We start from the raw sequence: 16,884 nt of genomic DNA on the forward strand, positions 1-16,884 counted from the left end.
AGCTTCTTTCACTTAACATAATGCTTTCAAGGTTCATCCACATTGTGGCATATGTCAGAATTTCCTTCCTTTTTAAGACTGAGTACTATTCCCGTGTGTGTACATACCATATTTTGTTTATCTATCCATTGACAGACACTTGGGTTACTTCCACCTTTGGCAACTGGGAACAACCCTGCTATGGGTGTTGATTAATTTTCAAAAATTACTTCAGAATTTTATTCGCTCGGTCTCCCTCCTTCCTTTTTTTTTTTTTTTTTTTTTTTAATTTTTGTCAAGAGCCTTTGTTCAGTGGTATCTCCCTTTCCATACACAGACAGAACCACAGCGTGTAGGAACTGCATTTTCTGTAGTCAGGCCTTTTGGAAGATGTACAGGATTATTTGGGCGTGAACCTCCAGTGCCTACTGCTGGCCTAAAAAGTTACTGTTTCTCACTTACATCAGGTAATCACTTAGTTAGCCAAAGCATCTGACCTTCTTTTCAATACTGAATTCTTTTTTGACAGGTACCTATTGCTCTAGTCTAATACTTATCACTGTAATTGGCACAGTGAGCAATTAGCTCTGTGACTCTGGAAATCTTGTTATCCGTCGGAAATTATCTTCCCACTTCATCTGACCTCCCTGCCAGCAATGATACTACTTCCTGGATTTGCTTTCCATCCTGTAGGCTCTTTTTGTCTGTTGCTTCGTGGCTGTCAATTACTTTTTATAAAGTGCTTTTATTTGAAAAAACTCCACAATATTATAACCAAGAGGGAGGTAAATGTATGCTCCCAGGCATATCCCTCTACATTAACCTCCAGAGAAAAGCTCCTGACTTTGCAAACAAAACCTAGGCCTGTATGAGAGCCTTTTCTGGTTAAAACTGCAAAGGATTGATCAGGTTAATTAATTCTGACAGAGTATCAAGGCAATTCAATGGGGAAAGGATAATCTCATCAAGTGGAATAACTGGATAGCCATATTCCTCCCCCCACCACCCTGCAAATTATCCTTTACCCTTACCTAAATCATACATAGAAAAATTAATTACAGACCTAAATGTAAAAGCCAAAACTATAAAACTTCTGGAAGAAAACAAAGAAAATTTCAGACTTTAGGTTTAGAGAAGATTTCCAATGTAAGCAAAAATGATAAAAGAAAAAATTTAACAAATTGATTTCATCAAAATCAAAACTTTGACCTTCAAAAGATGCAGTTACAAAAATGAGATGATTAAGTTTCAGACTGGGAGTAAATATCTATAAAACACATATCTGTCAAAGAACTTGTATCTTAAATATGTTTAAAAAAACCCCACAACTTAATAAGAAGACAAATTTAGAACTGGGCAAAAGATTTTTTTTTTTTTTTGCTTTTTAAGGCTGCACCCGTGGCATATGGAGGTTCCCAGGCTAGGGGTCAAATCAGAGCTACAGTTGCCAGCCTATTCCGCAGCCGCAGCAACCCAAGATCTGAGTCGTGTCTGTGACCTACACCACAGCTCAAGGCAAGGCTGGATCCTTAACCCACTGAACAAGGCCAGGGATCGAACCTGCAACCTCATGGTTCCTAGTCAGATTCATTTCCGCTGTGCCATGATGGGAACTCCATAGAACGGGGCAAAAGATTTTAACATGTATTTTATCAAAGAAGATATGAAGATGACAAATATGCACAAAAATTATGTTCAGCATAATCTGTAAATAGGGAAATGCAAATTAAAACCATAATGAGATATCACTACACATCCATAAGAGTGGCTAAAATTAAAAGAATGACCATAGCCAGTGTTGATGAGGATTTAGAGCAACTAGAACTCCCATACAATGCTCCTAAGAATATAAAATGCTACACCACTCTGGAAAACAGCTATGAATATACATTAGTCATTTCACTCCTATTTACTCAAGAGAAAAATGAGAAGTTCTGGTTGTGGCACAGTGGAAACGAATCCAACTAATATCCATGAGGATGTGGGTTCGATCCCTGGCCTCATTCAGTGGGTTGGGGTTGCCGTGAGCTGTGGTGTAGGCTGACAGCTGTAGCTCCAATTCCACCCTCTAGCCTGGGAACATCCATATGCCACGGGTACAGCAAAAATAAATAAATAAATAAAAATGAAAGCTATAATAAGCAGAGAAAATGAACTATAAGTTCACACAAGAACGTGTACATGAATGTTTACAGCAGCTTCATTCGTTACAGCTAAAAACGAGAAATACCCCAAATAGCCATCAATGAGTGAATATGTGAATGAAGTGCGGCATGATCATACAATGGAATACCCCTCAGAAAAAAAGAAACAAACTACTGATATATGCGACACCATGGATGAACCTCAAAACAATTACGAAGAGTGAAATGAAGCCAGTAAAAAAAGAGACATACTGTAAGATTCCACCTACAAAAAAATTCTAGAAAATACGAACTACAGCGATAGAAGGCAGACCAGTGGTTGCCTGGGGACTGGGAGAGTGAGAGATTACCAAGAGGTATGAGGAAACTTTTGAGGCGATGGCTACGTTCATGATTTGATTCTGGTGTACAGTGAGTATGTCAAAAGTCATACTGTATACTTTTTATGTATTTTATTGCATGTCAGTTATACCTCAATGAAGCTATTTTAAAAACTTACAGAAAAAAGTCCTCTTCTTCATCTGAATCATCTTCTAAAAGATTTCTCTGTCAAAAAAAGAAAAAGACTTAAGTTTTCAGATTCAGAGGGGATTACAAACTAACAGTGGGCGGGGGGAGGAGGGGTAATGAAACAAGTTTTATCCTGGTGAAATTTCTAAACTCCAAGCTTCCAGATAGAGGGAAGAGTAATTACATGTGCTTTGCTGGAAGCTTAAAGATATGGAACCACACCTGCAGAGTTTCTAAGAAAAGGCTTACAGTATCAGAAACCTCTGACCGACCACAAGGCAGAGAGGTCTCCGAGGCTGACATGGGAGTAAGGAATGCAGACAATCAGGAAGGAGCAAGTCCCTTCCCCTCCCTCTGCCTTCCAGTCTCTCTCCATTGGCAGAACCTAAGAGGGAGCCAGGAGACAAAGGCAGTTGCAGAGTCTTAACTCCAGCATCAAAGAAAAGAGTACACAAGGTAGGTTCGGAGCTGAGAGACAGGGCTTTATAACTGGCATAGTCCACTTTCTAGCTACTCAGCCCACAAAGAGCCCTCTACACCTATTTGAACTTGCCAACAAAAGTAACTTCATACTTTCACCTTGTAAGATATAATTGTTTTCCTTAAAATGAGGAAGGTCTTTCCCAAAAGGGGAAGACAGAGTTCCAAAAGAGCAAAACCAGACCCTTCAGGCCTCCAAAAACTCAAATAGTATACAACTTGCAGGCAGAATAATGGCTCCCGAAAGATATCCACAAGCTAATTCCTGAAACCTGTGGATGTGTTTCCTTGCAAGGGAAAGGGGACTTTGCAGAAGTGATTAGTCAAGGATCTTGAGGTGGGAAGATCAATATGGATTAATCATGTGGGCCAAAAGTAATCACAAGAGTTCTTAAACAAAAGAGTGGCAGAAGTCTAAGAGACAGAGACAGAGGGGGCGAGAGAGAGGAAGGGAAATTAGAAGATGTTACACTGCTAGATTTAAAGATGTAGGAAGGAGCATGAGCCAAAGAGGTCAGGCAGCCTCTAAAAACCAGGAAAGGCACGGAAACAGCTTCTTCCCTATAAACTCCAGAAGGAACACAGATCTGCCAGCACCTTGATTTTAACCCAGTAAGACATATTTTGGAGTTCTGGTCACCAGAACTGTGAGAAATTTGTGGTAATTTGTTACAGCAACAATAGGAAGCAATACACCACCCATGTACCTTTTCTGAGGAAATTACTCAAGGAATTATATCAGCTACAAAGAACACTAAATCAGAACAAAGAACCTAAGGTGGTGATTGATACACTCAGTACCTCTAATAAAATGTGTGGTCAAATCAAAAGGATGATGATAATGTGGTTGTGAACTATAGAAAAGGAAAATGCATAATATAAAGAAAAACTTTTAAAGAATCTAAAACTTGTCTAACAAAATCCAAAAGTGGAGAGTAAAGCGAGGAACTAAAAGCAAAGTAACATGCTCATCTTGGTGGGTAGAGGAGTGGAGGAAGGAGGAAGAGGCTTAGAATGAAAAAGTAAAACTATAGAAGGGACATAGTTTCTGGCACATTGATAGAGAACAGAGATTTAAACATTACTGTGAACATATAAAGTTAATAAAAGAGAGAAAAGGAAAGAGGGAGAAAGGAAGGGAATTTTTAACTGCCTAGTGGTCCTGGGGCAGGGAGAAGATGTGGGAAAATAATCAGTTTCACAAAAAAAGTTAGGGAAAACGTAAGAAATATAATGAATATCACTATATCTACGTATAATAATAAATAATACACAAAAGTAAGAAAATGAAGAGAGATTTCCTGTTGTGGCTCAGCCGGTTAAGACTCGACTTGTATCCAGGAGGATGTGGGTTCAATCCTTGGTCTCACTCAGTGGGTTAAGGATCTGGCATTGCCACAAGCTGCAGCTCGGATCCAGTATTGCTGTAGCTGTTGCAAGCTCCAATTCAAGCCATAGCCCGGGAACTTCCCCATATGCTGCAGGTGCCGCCCCAAAAAGACTGGGAAAAAAAAAAAAAAAAAAAAAAGAAAGGGAGAGAGAATATATTCAATATTCACGTTTGAGTGTCTTATATGCACTAGGCATTGTTCTAAGTATCAAGCACCAGCTTTGAACAAAACAGACAAGGCCTGAGCTCCTAGAGAAAAATATCTGGTAGTGTTAAGTGTTATGCAGAGAATTAAAATAGTGATGGGATAAAATGTGAAAGGGTGACTAAAAGAGATTAGGTTGTCCTAGAAAATTATTCTCAAAAGGTGAAATTTAGGCTGCCCTCCAAACAATAACAAAGATACAACCAAAGATCAGGATGAAAAGCATTTACTGCCAGCAGAGGGGCCAGTTAGCTCAGGAAAAGTCCAAATATATTATCATAATAAGTATGAATGGTTTGAACTCTCTATTAAAAACTATACATGATTAGAGTTCAAAATATTCCTGCCAATATCCATTTAAAAGAAATCTACCTAAAATAAATGTTAAATAAAGGATGAAAAAAGGATGTGAGAAATATGTATTAGCAAATTCTAACAAAAAGAATGTGAAAGTTAGCAAAAGTACTATGAAGAGAAATTTTAGGATAAAAGCGTTAAACAATCAATTAAGATTTTTACAATGACATGATGCATAATAACACCAAGACTGAAAAACAATGAATGTTTATATATACCAATATAGCTTCAAAATACATAAAGAAGAGCTGATCAAATTACAAGAAGAAACGGATATATTTAAAACCATAAGAAAGATTTAACACATCTTCGGGGATGGACGATAGACAAAGAAACAAATAACCTAGAACTTTGTACACAGTGAATATTATTTTCAAATATTTAAGAAATGAATAAGCCATAAAACAATTTTTAGAAATTCATTCTTTGGGCATAATGCAATGGAAATCAAAACAATAAAAGGAATTTTTTTTTTTGGTCTTTTGTCCTTTTTAGGGCTGCACCCATGGCATATGAAGGTTCCCAGGCTAGGGGTCTAGTTGGAGCTGTAGCCACCGGCCTACACCACAGCCACAGCAACTCGGGATCCAAGCCGCGTCTGCAACCTACACCACAGCTCACGGCAACGCCAGATCCTTAACCCACTGAGCAAGGCCAGGGATCGAATCCGCAAGACCATAGTTCCTAGTCGGATTTGTTTCCACTGTGCCACAACAGGAACTCCGAAAAAAGGAAATTTTAAAATACTCTTCTGCTAAAACGTCAAAATGTAAATGAAAATTTAACAGACTATTTAGAAATGAATGACACTGGGAACATTACAGAACAAAATCTGGAGAGTACGGTCACAGCAGTATTTACAGGAAAATCTGACCTTAAATCCATTTACTTATGAAATTACAAAGACTGAAAACATATAAAATAAGCATTTAACTCTTAAGATGGGCAAGTTATCCCTAAGTCACATGCAACCTCAGAAGCTCTAAAGAAAAAGATTCATGAATTTGATTACATAAAAATTTAAAACATAAAGAACATACAACATCATAAACAGGGTTAAATGGCAAGTAAGACTGGGAAAAAGTCTGCAATATACTTTTAGACTAAAAGTCTTATATGTTTATCATATAAAGATCTCTGACAAACCAGTAAAAAAAGATACCTTAGGAGTTCCTGCTGTGGCACAATGGGATTGGCATCGTCTCTGCAGTGCTAGGATGCAGGTTTGATTCATGACAGCTCAGTGGGTTAAGGAACCTATGTTGTTGCAACTGTGGCATAGATTGCAATTGCAGCTCGGATCTGATCTCTGGTGGGGGAACTCCATATGCCACGAGTATGGCCACAAAAAATAAAAATTATAGAAAGACTGTCAAAGGAAAGAAGTAGATAATTACTAATAGAAAAAGAAATGGCCAATGACCACAGGAAAAGATATTCAGGGAGATTCATTAATTAATTCCTTCAACAAGTGTTTCTTTCTTTCCTTTTTTTTTTTTTTTTTTTGGTCATTTTTAGGGCCACACCCACGGCATATGGAAGTTCCCAGGCTAGAGGTCGAATAGGAGCTGCAGCTACCAACTTACAGCATATCTGCAACCTATACCACAACTCACAGCAATGCCATATCCTTAACCCACTAAGTGGGGCAGGGATCAAACCCACATCCTCATGGATACTAGTTGGGTTTGTAGCAGCTGAGCCACAAGAGGAACTCCCAACAAATGTTTCTTAAATGCTATTCTAATAAGTAACAGACAATCATTACATTTTTGATAGAGTTTGCCTTAGATGATGATACTAAAGATAAAGTGTGTTTATCATAGTTATACCATGAGAAACACACATGAAAACCAATGTCTTTATACTCAGTGAACAAACACAAGTGCTAGGGATACAGTATCAAAAAGGGTAATAGGATATAATGAGATATCACTTCACACTCACAGGGCAGATTATAACAAGTGTTGGTGAGGAGAAAATGGTGATGAGGAGAAATCAGAAACTCTCATACTTTGCTGGGCGGGACTGTAAAAATTGCACAGCCACTTGGGAAAACAGTTTGGCAATTTCTCAAAAGGCTGTACAGTTACTATAATATTCAGCAATTCTACTCCTAGGTATTTGCCAAAGAGAAATAAAAACTTCTACTTGAATGTTCATAGCTGTGGTATTCATAATAGCCAAAAAGTGGAAATATTCCCGAATGTCCATCAACTGATGAGTGGATAAATAAAAGTGTGGTATAGCCATATAATGGAATATTATTCAGCAATAAAAAAGGATGAAATACTGATACATACTGCAACATGGATGAACTTGGAAAACCTATGCTAAGAAGCCATTTACTGTGTACTTCCACTTATATAAAATGTCCATAACAAACAAATCTAAAGATTTGTGATTTGCTAGAGCTGGAGGGATGAGGAATGGTAGATGACTGCTAAAAAGTAGAGTTTCTTTTTGGAATAATCTAAGTGTCCTAAAATTGATTGTGATAATGGCTCCACAATTCTGTACTGAATAGTAAATTCCAATGAATGGTACTATTTTAATGAGTGAATTTTACTGCATGTCACTTACATCTCAATACAGTTATCAAAAAAAGAGTAGTAGGAAAGAGAAACAAAACTTATAAAAGTTTTAAAAAGTAATTTATAGATTTTTAGAACCAATTAGTATTCAAATTTCATCATCTGATAAACATTCAAAAGGAGGTCTCTATTTTTTTTTTTTTTTTTGTCTTTTTGTCTTTTCTGGGGCCACACCCCCGGCATATGGAGGTTCTCAGGCTAGGGGTCTAATCAGAGCTGTAGCCACCAGCCTATGCCACAGCCACCGCTGCTGGAGGCTTGCCAGATATGCACGTATACAGGCTATAGTGAATCAAAGAAACTAGATGGCGCTTAAAGAATGACGCTAATCTAGGCTTGCAAAATACCTAAGACTTTCCCAGACCTCTGCGGGAAAGGGAGTGAGATGGGAAATGTACATCCTACGAGTGGCTGCTTGAAAGCCACTTGCCAAATACTCCAGATGTCATTGATGGAAAGCCATTGACATTCTTGTTCTCTTGACCAGAACCCTAAGGGAGTTGGAAGAAAGGGCGTAATAGCCTTAAGCATAAACAATATAATCTTTCTCTGGAGGGTTAATCATTTATAGCATCTATGAATACAAAGGTCTGTGCCTTGCATGTGTGTAGCCTTTATCAGTAACACTGTAAATGCCATATGTGATCCTGCAGGTACAAGGAAGTAGAAAATAGCAAATAAAAATCATGACTTGGCTCAGAGGGTTGTTGTTGCCTCTCGAAGGCAGTAGCCCCCTGATCTCCACTCTATTTCTTTGTCTCTTCTTTTTTAAATCTGCACCACCGCTGACTTTGGGACCTGAGTTGATGAACAGGTCTTGTCAAGTGGCGCCAGAACAGGGACCTAAAGCAGCTTACAGTCTACGAGACTATCAGAAAGGCGCTGACAGATGCGGGGAATTCTGGCTGAAGAAGCGACGGACTGGGAAAGTACCAAGAGGTGGGTATACCCCCGTGGATTTGAAAATCTGGGTAACAATGGGGCAATCTTCCTCTAAACATGCTGATTATATTCTTTTGTTGAAAACTTTACTACGAAGTTTGGGAGTAAAAGTGAAAGATGAAAAATTTCAAGAATTATTTGATGTCATACACAAACATTGTTATTGGTTAGATCCTGAGAAAGGCACATTGCGTTTAGAGGAATGGAAGGAGGTCATGCGTTGCTTGCGCCATGCTTATCATAGTGGGGAGTCAATACCTCTGAGTGTTTGGTCTTTATGTAATTTGATTTATACTACCTTGGCTCCTTCACAATCCGAAAATTGATTCTTCGGACTCAGAAAAGGAAGATATGCAAGAATATTTGTTAGTACATCAAGAGCAGGGTGAAGGTTTTAAATCTCCACATATTTGTGAAAAGTTGGATAGGGAATTTAAGGAAGAGTTCCCTTTTGCTCCCAAGCATCGATCTACTTATGGCACTTATGCCTTTCAAGCCCGACCTCTTCCTTTTTCTCCGATATCTCAGCCTCACAGCCACGCCAGATCCGAGCTGTGTTTATGACCTACACCACAGCTCACGGCAACACTGGATCCTTAACCCACTGAGCAAGGCCAGGGATCGAACCCACAACCTCATGGTTCCTAGTCCGATTTGTTAACCACTGAGCCACGATGGGAACTCAGAGGTCTCTATTTTTTTTTTTTTAATTTTAATTTTTTTGTCTTTTTAGGGCCGCACCCATGGCAAATGGAAGCTCCCAGCTATGGGTCAAATTGGAGCTACAGCTGCCAGCCTACGCCACAGCCACACCAACGCTGGATTCCAGCCACATCTGCACCCTACACCACAGCTTACAGCAATGCCAGATCCTTAACCCAATGGGCAAGGCTAGGGATCGAACCTGCGTTCTCATGGATGCTAGTCAGATTCATTTCCACTGAGCCACGATGGGAACTCCAAGGAGGTCTCTATTTAAACAGACAATTTTTTCAATTCTGATATCCAGTATTCTATTTTTATAATAAATTGTGGTAGCAGCAATCAACAATGTAAAAAGAAAGTGTGATAGTTACAGCCTCAGTAGCAGAACTGAGACTATGTATCTTATATTGATAAAGGATATATATATATGGAGTTCATGTCATGGCTCAGTGGTTAACGAATCTGACTAGGAACCATGAGGTTGTGGGTTCAATCCCTGGCCTTGCTCAGTGGGTTGGGGATCCCCTGTTGCTGTGGCTGTGGCGTAACCCAGTGGCTATAGCTCCGACTCAACCCCTAGCCTGGGAACCTCCATATGCCACAGGAGCAGCCCAGGAAATGGCAAAAAAAAAAAAAAAAAAGACAAAAAAAAAAAAAAAAGAATATATATATATATATATATATATATATAAAAACCTTGTTTTTGAAAGTTTACTAGCAATTAGTTTGGTGGATTCTACCTCCCTTCAAGCAAAACAAAAACAAAAGCTGCAGAACGACTGAGAATAAAGGGATGACAAATAATTCCTGGATTGTATTTCAAGGTACTTCTAAATCATAAGATGTTGAACAGAGTGTATATGAGGTCCTGAGATTGTGCAAAAAAGCAGCATTAAAACAAAAGTCAGGTAGACTATCGGCTCTCTAAGGGCAGGGACCATGCCCTCCAATTTTTAGCACAATGCCTAGCATGTAGTTGGTGGCCAATAAATGTCTGTTGTATGAATCAGCAAATGAAGGAATGGCAAGAAGATAGGAAGTGAGGGAGGGCTTAGGTTGCTGAATGAAGAAGAACAGCTCTAATTCCTTCCCTTGGTAAATACTTATTGATTACTTATTCTAAAAGTAACCTATCTAAAATATTCATATCAATGTTGTCTTCCAAAATGCTGCACAATTTCTAGATTTATACAAATCTGCATAGAATGTTCTGGAATAAACTAGAAACTGAACATTATTTAAAAGCTACTCTGGACTTTGAGAATCCTTTATCTACAGTTCCAAAATCTGAAAAGTTCTAAAAACCAAGAAATTTTATTAAGTTTGGAGCAAAAACTTATTTGGAGGAAAATATGACCTGAATTGATGTTGGCTAATTTACTTACATACTTAGTTAGAATAATAAGACATTTCACTGAGAAATGTTATTATGTTTGGAGATGCTAAAACGGCTGTTGTACAACGTGCATTTACCTTTGTAAAAATATGAAAAATTCTGGGAAACTCCACATTTGGCTCCAGACTTGTAAGATATTGTGTATTTGTACAAAATTTCCTTGAAAAGACTAGAAAGAAGCTGGAATGTAATTTGGTGAATAACGGAGTAGAATTTGGTCGGGTCCCCAGTCTAAGTAATATACACTTTTTAATGCTTATTATGACAAAAACAAATAGGATTAGAATATGACCATAAATGTTAACTTTTTCTAAAACAAATTATTTACAAAGGAAAGATATTTGAATCTTTCTTTTTTAAAGACTGACTCTGAACTTATCCTTTCAAATCAACTATAATAAAAAAATTTTTTAAAAAAAGTACCCTTTCACTTTTCACAGAACCAGTGACATCATCATCATTTAGGTGGCGCTTGAACTTGGGAGGCATTTTTCAAGTGAAGAAGTACTCTTCTACTTCCCAGCAGATTAAGTCTTCACCACCTTAAAGAGAACATAACTTTCATCAGATTTGAAGTTTTAGGATATAAGTACTGAAAACAGCATACAGGGCCCCTCACTACTCTAATTCTCTTTTAGTGAGCTGCTTAATGATTCAATTTTCTCATCTGTAAAATACTGATTTCTAGGCTTCTGCACAGTCAGAATGACCAAATCAGATTAATAAATACATGCAAAAACATTCTGTAAATTATAACTTTGTTCTGTTCTAAAGCATGACACTAGGTGCCCCAAGAAAAGGGATAATGGAGTTCCTGCTGTGGCTCAGTGGGTTAAGAACCTGACTAGTACCCATGAGGATGGGGGTTTGATCCCTGGCCTTGCTCAGTGGCTTAAGGATCCGGCATTGCCACAAGCTGCGGTATAGCTTGGAGATGGGGCTCAGATCTGGTGTGACTGTGGCTGTGGTGTAGGCCAGCAACTGCAGCTCCTGTTCAACTCCTAGTCTGGGAACTTCCATATGCTGCATGTTTGGCCCTAGAAAAAAGAAAAAAAGAAAAGGGATAAGTTTGAAAGGATTGGTTATACAGAGCCAGGTTTTGTTTTGTTTTTATTTTTATTTATTTTATTTTTTGTCTTTTTCCCTTTTCTAGAGCCACACCCGTGGCATATGGAGGTTCCTTGGCTAGGGGTCTAATCGGAGCTACAGCTGCCGACCTACACCACAGCCACAGCAATGCTAGATCCAAGCCACGTGTGTGACCTACAGCACAGCTCATGGCAATGCTGGATCCTTAACCCACTGAGCAAGGTCAGGGATCTAACCTGCAATCTCATGGTTCCTAGTCGGATTCGTTAACCACTGAGTCACGGTGGGAACCCCTGTTTTGTTTTTATATATGGCCACACCTGCAGCATATGGGATTTCCCCGGCCGGGGATCAAATGTGAGCCACAGCTGCAGTGTATGCCACAGCTACGGCAATGCCGGATCCTTTGACCCACTGTGCTGGGCCAGGGACTGAACCCGCATCTCCACAGTGACCTAAGCTGCTGCAGTCAGGTTCTTGACCCACTGTGCCACAGTGGGAATTCCAACAAAGTCAATTTTTTTGTTTGTTTTGCTATACAAAGTCTCATAGCCTTTTATATGCTAACATGCCCTGTGATTTTTTTTTTTCAGGAAAATGCTTGAGTATGCAACATATTCAAAATTTTCTTGAGGAAAAGCTGATATATGAAAATATGAGTTTTTAGTATGATGGACTAGAAGATGGATAGATGAGAAAAGCTAAGGTGTACTGAATGTTTTACTATGTGTTAGGCACTGTGTTCAGTGATTAACACATATTTTCTTTTACTCTTTACAACATGCCTGGGAAGTAGACACTAAGAAACCAAGAGAAAACTAAGGCTTAGTAAAAGATAAGCAACTAATAGTGTTAATCGCTCTGTTGATTGAAACAGCAGAAACACAGGACTAAATTAACCAACTGCTGTGTATGATTGGTTTTAATGATCCAATTAGTTATCAGGTTACACACAGTTCTGTTCTGGAAAGACCACTTTCTTTTAACAACCCAGCAGCCCCCTTTTCCTTTCTATAAGAACACCCCTAAGATCTTTAAGTAGACATCAGTTTGTTGGTTAATATTACACACTTAAAAAAGAATAAACATGCCCAGAGTCCAGTTTCATAAACTAAATAAAGTAAAATTTTAAGTTGATTTCCCATCAAAACAAACTGATAAACACTTTGCTTTGGTATGAGACGATTTTCCAAACCAGAAACTTAAATCACCTGTAACAAAAACCAAATACTTGCTACCTAAGTTAATAGCTCTAGAGTTCTTCATTCCACAATATTTCTGTCACGTACATCTGGCATCTGACCCATTTATTCCTCGTACTTTGATTTCAGAATAACTCATTCAAGCAGAAATGTTACAGAATGCATGGAGAAACAGACAAGGGAAGCTACTGAAGCTTTTCTTTTAATTATATCTGTATTTTATTTATATTTTAAATCCTACAAAGGGGCTACTGCCATGTTCAAAAGCAAGTAACAGGCAGACTTACATAACATCTTTATGAAATATACAGTAGAGCTACAAGTTTAGTGATAAGCAAACCCAAAATCAGGTCCCATAATCCAAGGATCAGCCTCAGGAAGGCAAGAAATCACTGACAAACATAAAAGCCATCAGCAAAAGAACAGGCAGACTAACTGCTTGATGAACCACAGAGCAATTGGTATTTGTACCAAACAAGTAGAAGTAAACCATGCTCAGAAATTAGACTTATACATATTCTTTCTACCTAAGATTTCTCCTGCACAAAATACATATGAATTCAGGTGTTTGTGTCTAGGTATAAATGTAAAGAGCGCCTTCATGATGTATCTCAACACTGACTGGAGACACCAACACATTTTTAAAATGTCACATCACCATATGCTTTTTATGTCATCCTACGTTTACAATTTCATGTATGTATTTTTGAAGAGGCAGTACGTTCTGTATTCAATTGCTTTATACGTAATAAACTTCTAACCTGTTGTTTAATAAATGCTGTATTCTTTTTTGCTTTACAAAAACAAGCAAACCACAACTCCCAGTACTTCATTTCACAAAAAGCTTGAATCTGGCAGAGGCTTCCGTTTTCTCAGCCTCGTTCCCTTTCTGACTCCTCTTCCTCATCTCTCATCGACAGCCTGGTTCGTGCAGCTTCATGGAAATAACTGACTTGGTTGGCCAAAGCCTGGAGATATTATTCACAAAACCTGTCAAAGTGTAACATTCACCCCACCTTCCGGTCATTATAAATGTAGCGGAGTTGGCGCTCTCTCTCAAGCCTTTGAATAATGAAACAAATCCGTCTCTCCAGCAAGCAGCACTGTTCACCCCCTATACTCCATCGGTCGCACCAGGCCACGTCCCCCAACATCTGCTCCTACCTCTAGTCCTTTCTGCCCCAAGATACCTGCTCACACTCCGGGCTGACTCCCACTCTTCTGCAATCTTCCCCATCCTCGCCACTGTTCTCTTCCCATCTCCCCAGAGCACCCTACAATTCCTAATCTTCTCCCCCTTAAACCTCTCCCCCCCATTGCACACCCCAGTCCTTGTCATTCTTACTCAGGGCACCCCCGGTCCAACCCCTTTTCCCACTAGGGGTTCCCTCCACTACCCCCGAGGCTGGTCCCCCAGCCTGACGCGGACGTTGGGGGCGGCGGGGCAGGGAAGTCATCTCCGTTTCCTTCCTCCGCACATGAGCCCCTCCCTTCGGGACAAGGCGTGCGGCCGTACCTGAATCTCCCCGGTAGCTCTGAGCAGCTCTCCCGGGCGGGCAGCTCTGGGCGGGCGGGGGAAGGAGTGGGAAGCGGAGGGAGAAAACAGGGAGGGGGATACAGTGGGCGCGGACCCGGCGTCAGCCGCTCCGCCGCAGCTGCGCCCCCGCTCATCGAGTCGATCGGCGCTCCGCGTCCCGGCGCCAGGAGGAGGGGCGGGTCCAGGCCACGGAGATCATCGAGGGAGTCGATTCCGCGTGCAGCTTTCTATCCAGAGGTTTTTGCGGTCTCAGAGTTTACATCTGCATCCGCAGGATGGGCTTGTGCCTTAAGCGAGGAACAGTCGCGGGTTCCTGAGGTCCCAGCCGGGGTCGGGCGTTCAGGAGAGGTAGAGAAAGCTCTGAGAAGTCACCCAGGGGTGGGCGCTGAGGGCTTGATCCTGACTGGGGTTGATGAGGCGTTACTAAGATGGTGTTTTGTTGCTGGCTCCATCCCCTGGGCTAAGGAAGCGGAGCAGAAAAATGAGGATGGCTCAAAGCCCGAGGACCGGCTACAGCCTTTTCTGAAGTAACATCTGTGTGATCCCTTGTTTATAGAATCAGAGTTAGACTTGGAGGGAGATCTTAAGTGACCAGTCCAGTCTCCTTGTTTTAGACATTAGGAATCTCTGGTCCAAAGAGATTGACTTGAGGTTGCACAACTAGTTTGGACAGATCTGGGTCGAGGATTCGGTGTTCTTTCATCTGTTATTGTGGAGTCCTAACCTAAAATAACCGGGTCCAGACACCAGGTAGACACCAGAGCCTTCAGATTTGAGGTGGAAGATGACTCCTGCAGGGCCTTTCCACTGTTCTCTTGACTCCTCCTACCTCCTCTCCACCCAAATTAGTAGCATATTTAAGCCTGCAGTACCAGGGTTCAGTAATACAAAATAATTCTAGTTTTACCTTTGCTTTCCCTTATTTACCCATTCCTCCCACACACGCCCCAGCTGGATTGTTTTATCAATTTATTTCTACCAATTTGCTCCACTTTTTTTTTTTTTTTTTTTTTTTTTTTACTAAATATGGCTCCTTTAATACAGTGTTTTTTGATTTAGTGTAATTTAAGCCAAACAAACACTAATTGAAATATACCTTAGGTAGGGTAATGACTCTCAGGTTAATGATGTAGAGAGTTGATTTTTTTTTTTTGGTTGGCGGGGCATGCGAAAGTTCCTGGGTCAGTGACTTGAGCCTCAGCAGTGACAATGCTGGATCTGTAACCCACTGAGCCATTGGGGAACTCCAAACTGAATCACCTGGAAAGCTTTAACAATGAGTGCCCATGCCTTTCTCTGAGATTCTAATTCAATTGGCCTGGGATGTTGAGAAACGGTGAGCCATAGGTTGTCAACCAAAGCTTCTGAAAGTCTGGTATTAGACTATCTGTGAGTCCACTACTCAGATCCAGGCTGACTTGGACTGAAATTGTCCACCTGGAAGGGAAGTTACTTCTACTATGTTTTTCTGCCTGGACATGAAGGTCAGACTACTGATACATAGATGACCCAGAAGTTTTTTATTTTTCGTTTGCCTTCTACGGTTGATTTTGTATCTGCATATCTGCTTGTTATTGGTACTTCCCTGCTTTGGTGACTCAGTCAATTAGAGCTTTAGCCAGTTACAGCCTCAGCCTTCTTACAGGACAGCTGAAGGCAATATGGTTATTGAGCTGGACTGACATGTCATTGTATAGCTTGTATGTATAAGCCATTCTTTTTGTTTTTAACCATAGTACTTTAGTTCTGCCAGATATTTTGGTATGATTGGTTTGGGAAAGGGTGATGCCAGCCCCACCACTCCATTGCCTGAACAAGCCCCTTTGATTATCCCCAACATTTCTGAAAGCTTAGAAAGTATCATTTTATAGTTAGTATGAATCAGATATGCCAGTTATCCTGAACGAATATAAATAGCCCTGGACCTAGAACCAGAATGGGGTTCCCATCTCAATAACTGGAATTATTTGATTATCTCCTACCCTATTTTCTCTTTCTTGAGCTCCAATTATTCACATATTGGTCCTCTAATTCTCTTTAAATTGTAGACCTTCATCCTTAACTGGGCCTGGTATCCTCCTAGACAGAAATCCTTTGTTTCACTCTTTCAAGACTAAGTCTCTTGGGACTGACTTGGAATAATCTATCTCTCTTTTTTTTTTTTTTTTTTTTCGGTCTTTTTGCTATTTCTTTGGGCCACTCCCGCGGCATATGGAGGTTCCCAGGCTAGGGGTCAAATTAGAGCTATAGCCACCGGCCTACGCCAGAGCCACAGCAACGCAGGATCCGAGCCACGTCTGCAACCTACACCACAGCTCACGGCAACGCCAGATCGTTAACCCACTGAGCAAGGG

At 40.2% G+C, this 16,884-nt stretch overlaps 1 protein-coding gene across 8 annotated transcripts in view; it reads right to left on the minus strand.

Annotated features, from left to right (window-relative positions):
* The window catches only part of VAMP4 (vesicle associated membrane protein 4), a 36,616-nt gene extending 21,951 nt beyond the window's left edge, over positions 1 to 14,665 (minus strand). For 7 of the 8 annotated variants that reach the window (XR_014814256.1, XR_014814255.1, XR_014814254.1 and 4 more), the window contains exons 1-3: positions 14,510 to 14,665; positions 11,126 to 11,244; positions 2,623 to 2,669 (exon numbers count right to left, since the gene is read on the minus strand). Coding sequence is in view for 2 of the 8 variants with exons in the window: in NM_001244707.1 (NP_001231636.1) it covers positions 2,623 to 2,669; positions 11,126 to 11,191 (113 nt within the window). In the remaining 6 variants the exon portion in view is untranslated. Of the gene's footprint in view, positions 1 to 2,622; positions 2,670 to 11,125; positions 11,245 to 14,390; positions 14,488 to 14,509 lie in introns of those variants that run through there. The other variant, XM_084974192.1, reaches the window with a different exon arrangement.
* Between the last annotated feature and the right edge of the window lie 2,219 nt (positions 14,666 to 16,884).

Source organism: Sus scrofa, chromosome 9, assembly GCF_054392235.1.
Source record: "Sus scrofa isolate SSC_HxYL_T2T_F1_AM1 chromosome 9, Sscrofa_HxYL_maternal_Yorkshire_Landrace_v2.0, whole genome shotgun sequence".
In the NCBI taxonomy this organism is placed as follows: Eukaryota; Metazoa; Chordata; class Mammalia; order Artiodactyla; family Suidae; genus Sus; species Sus scrofa.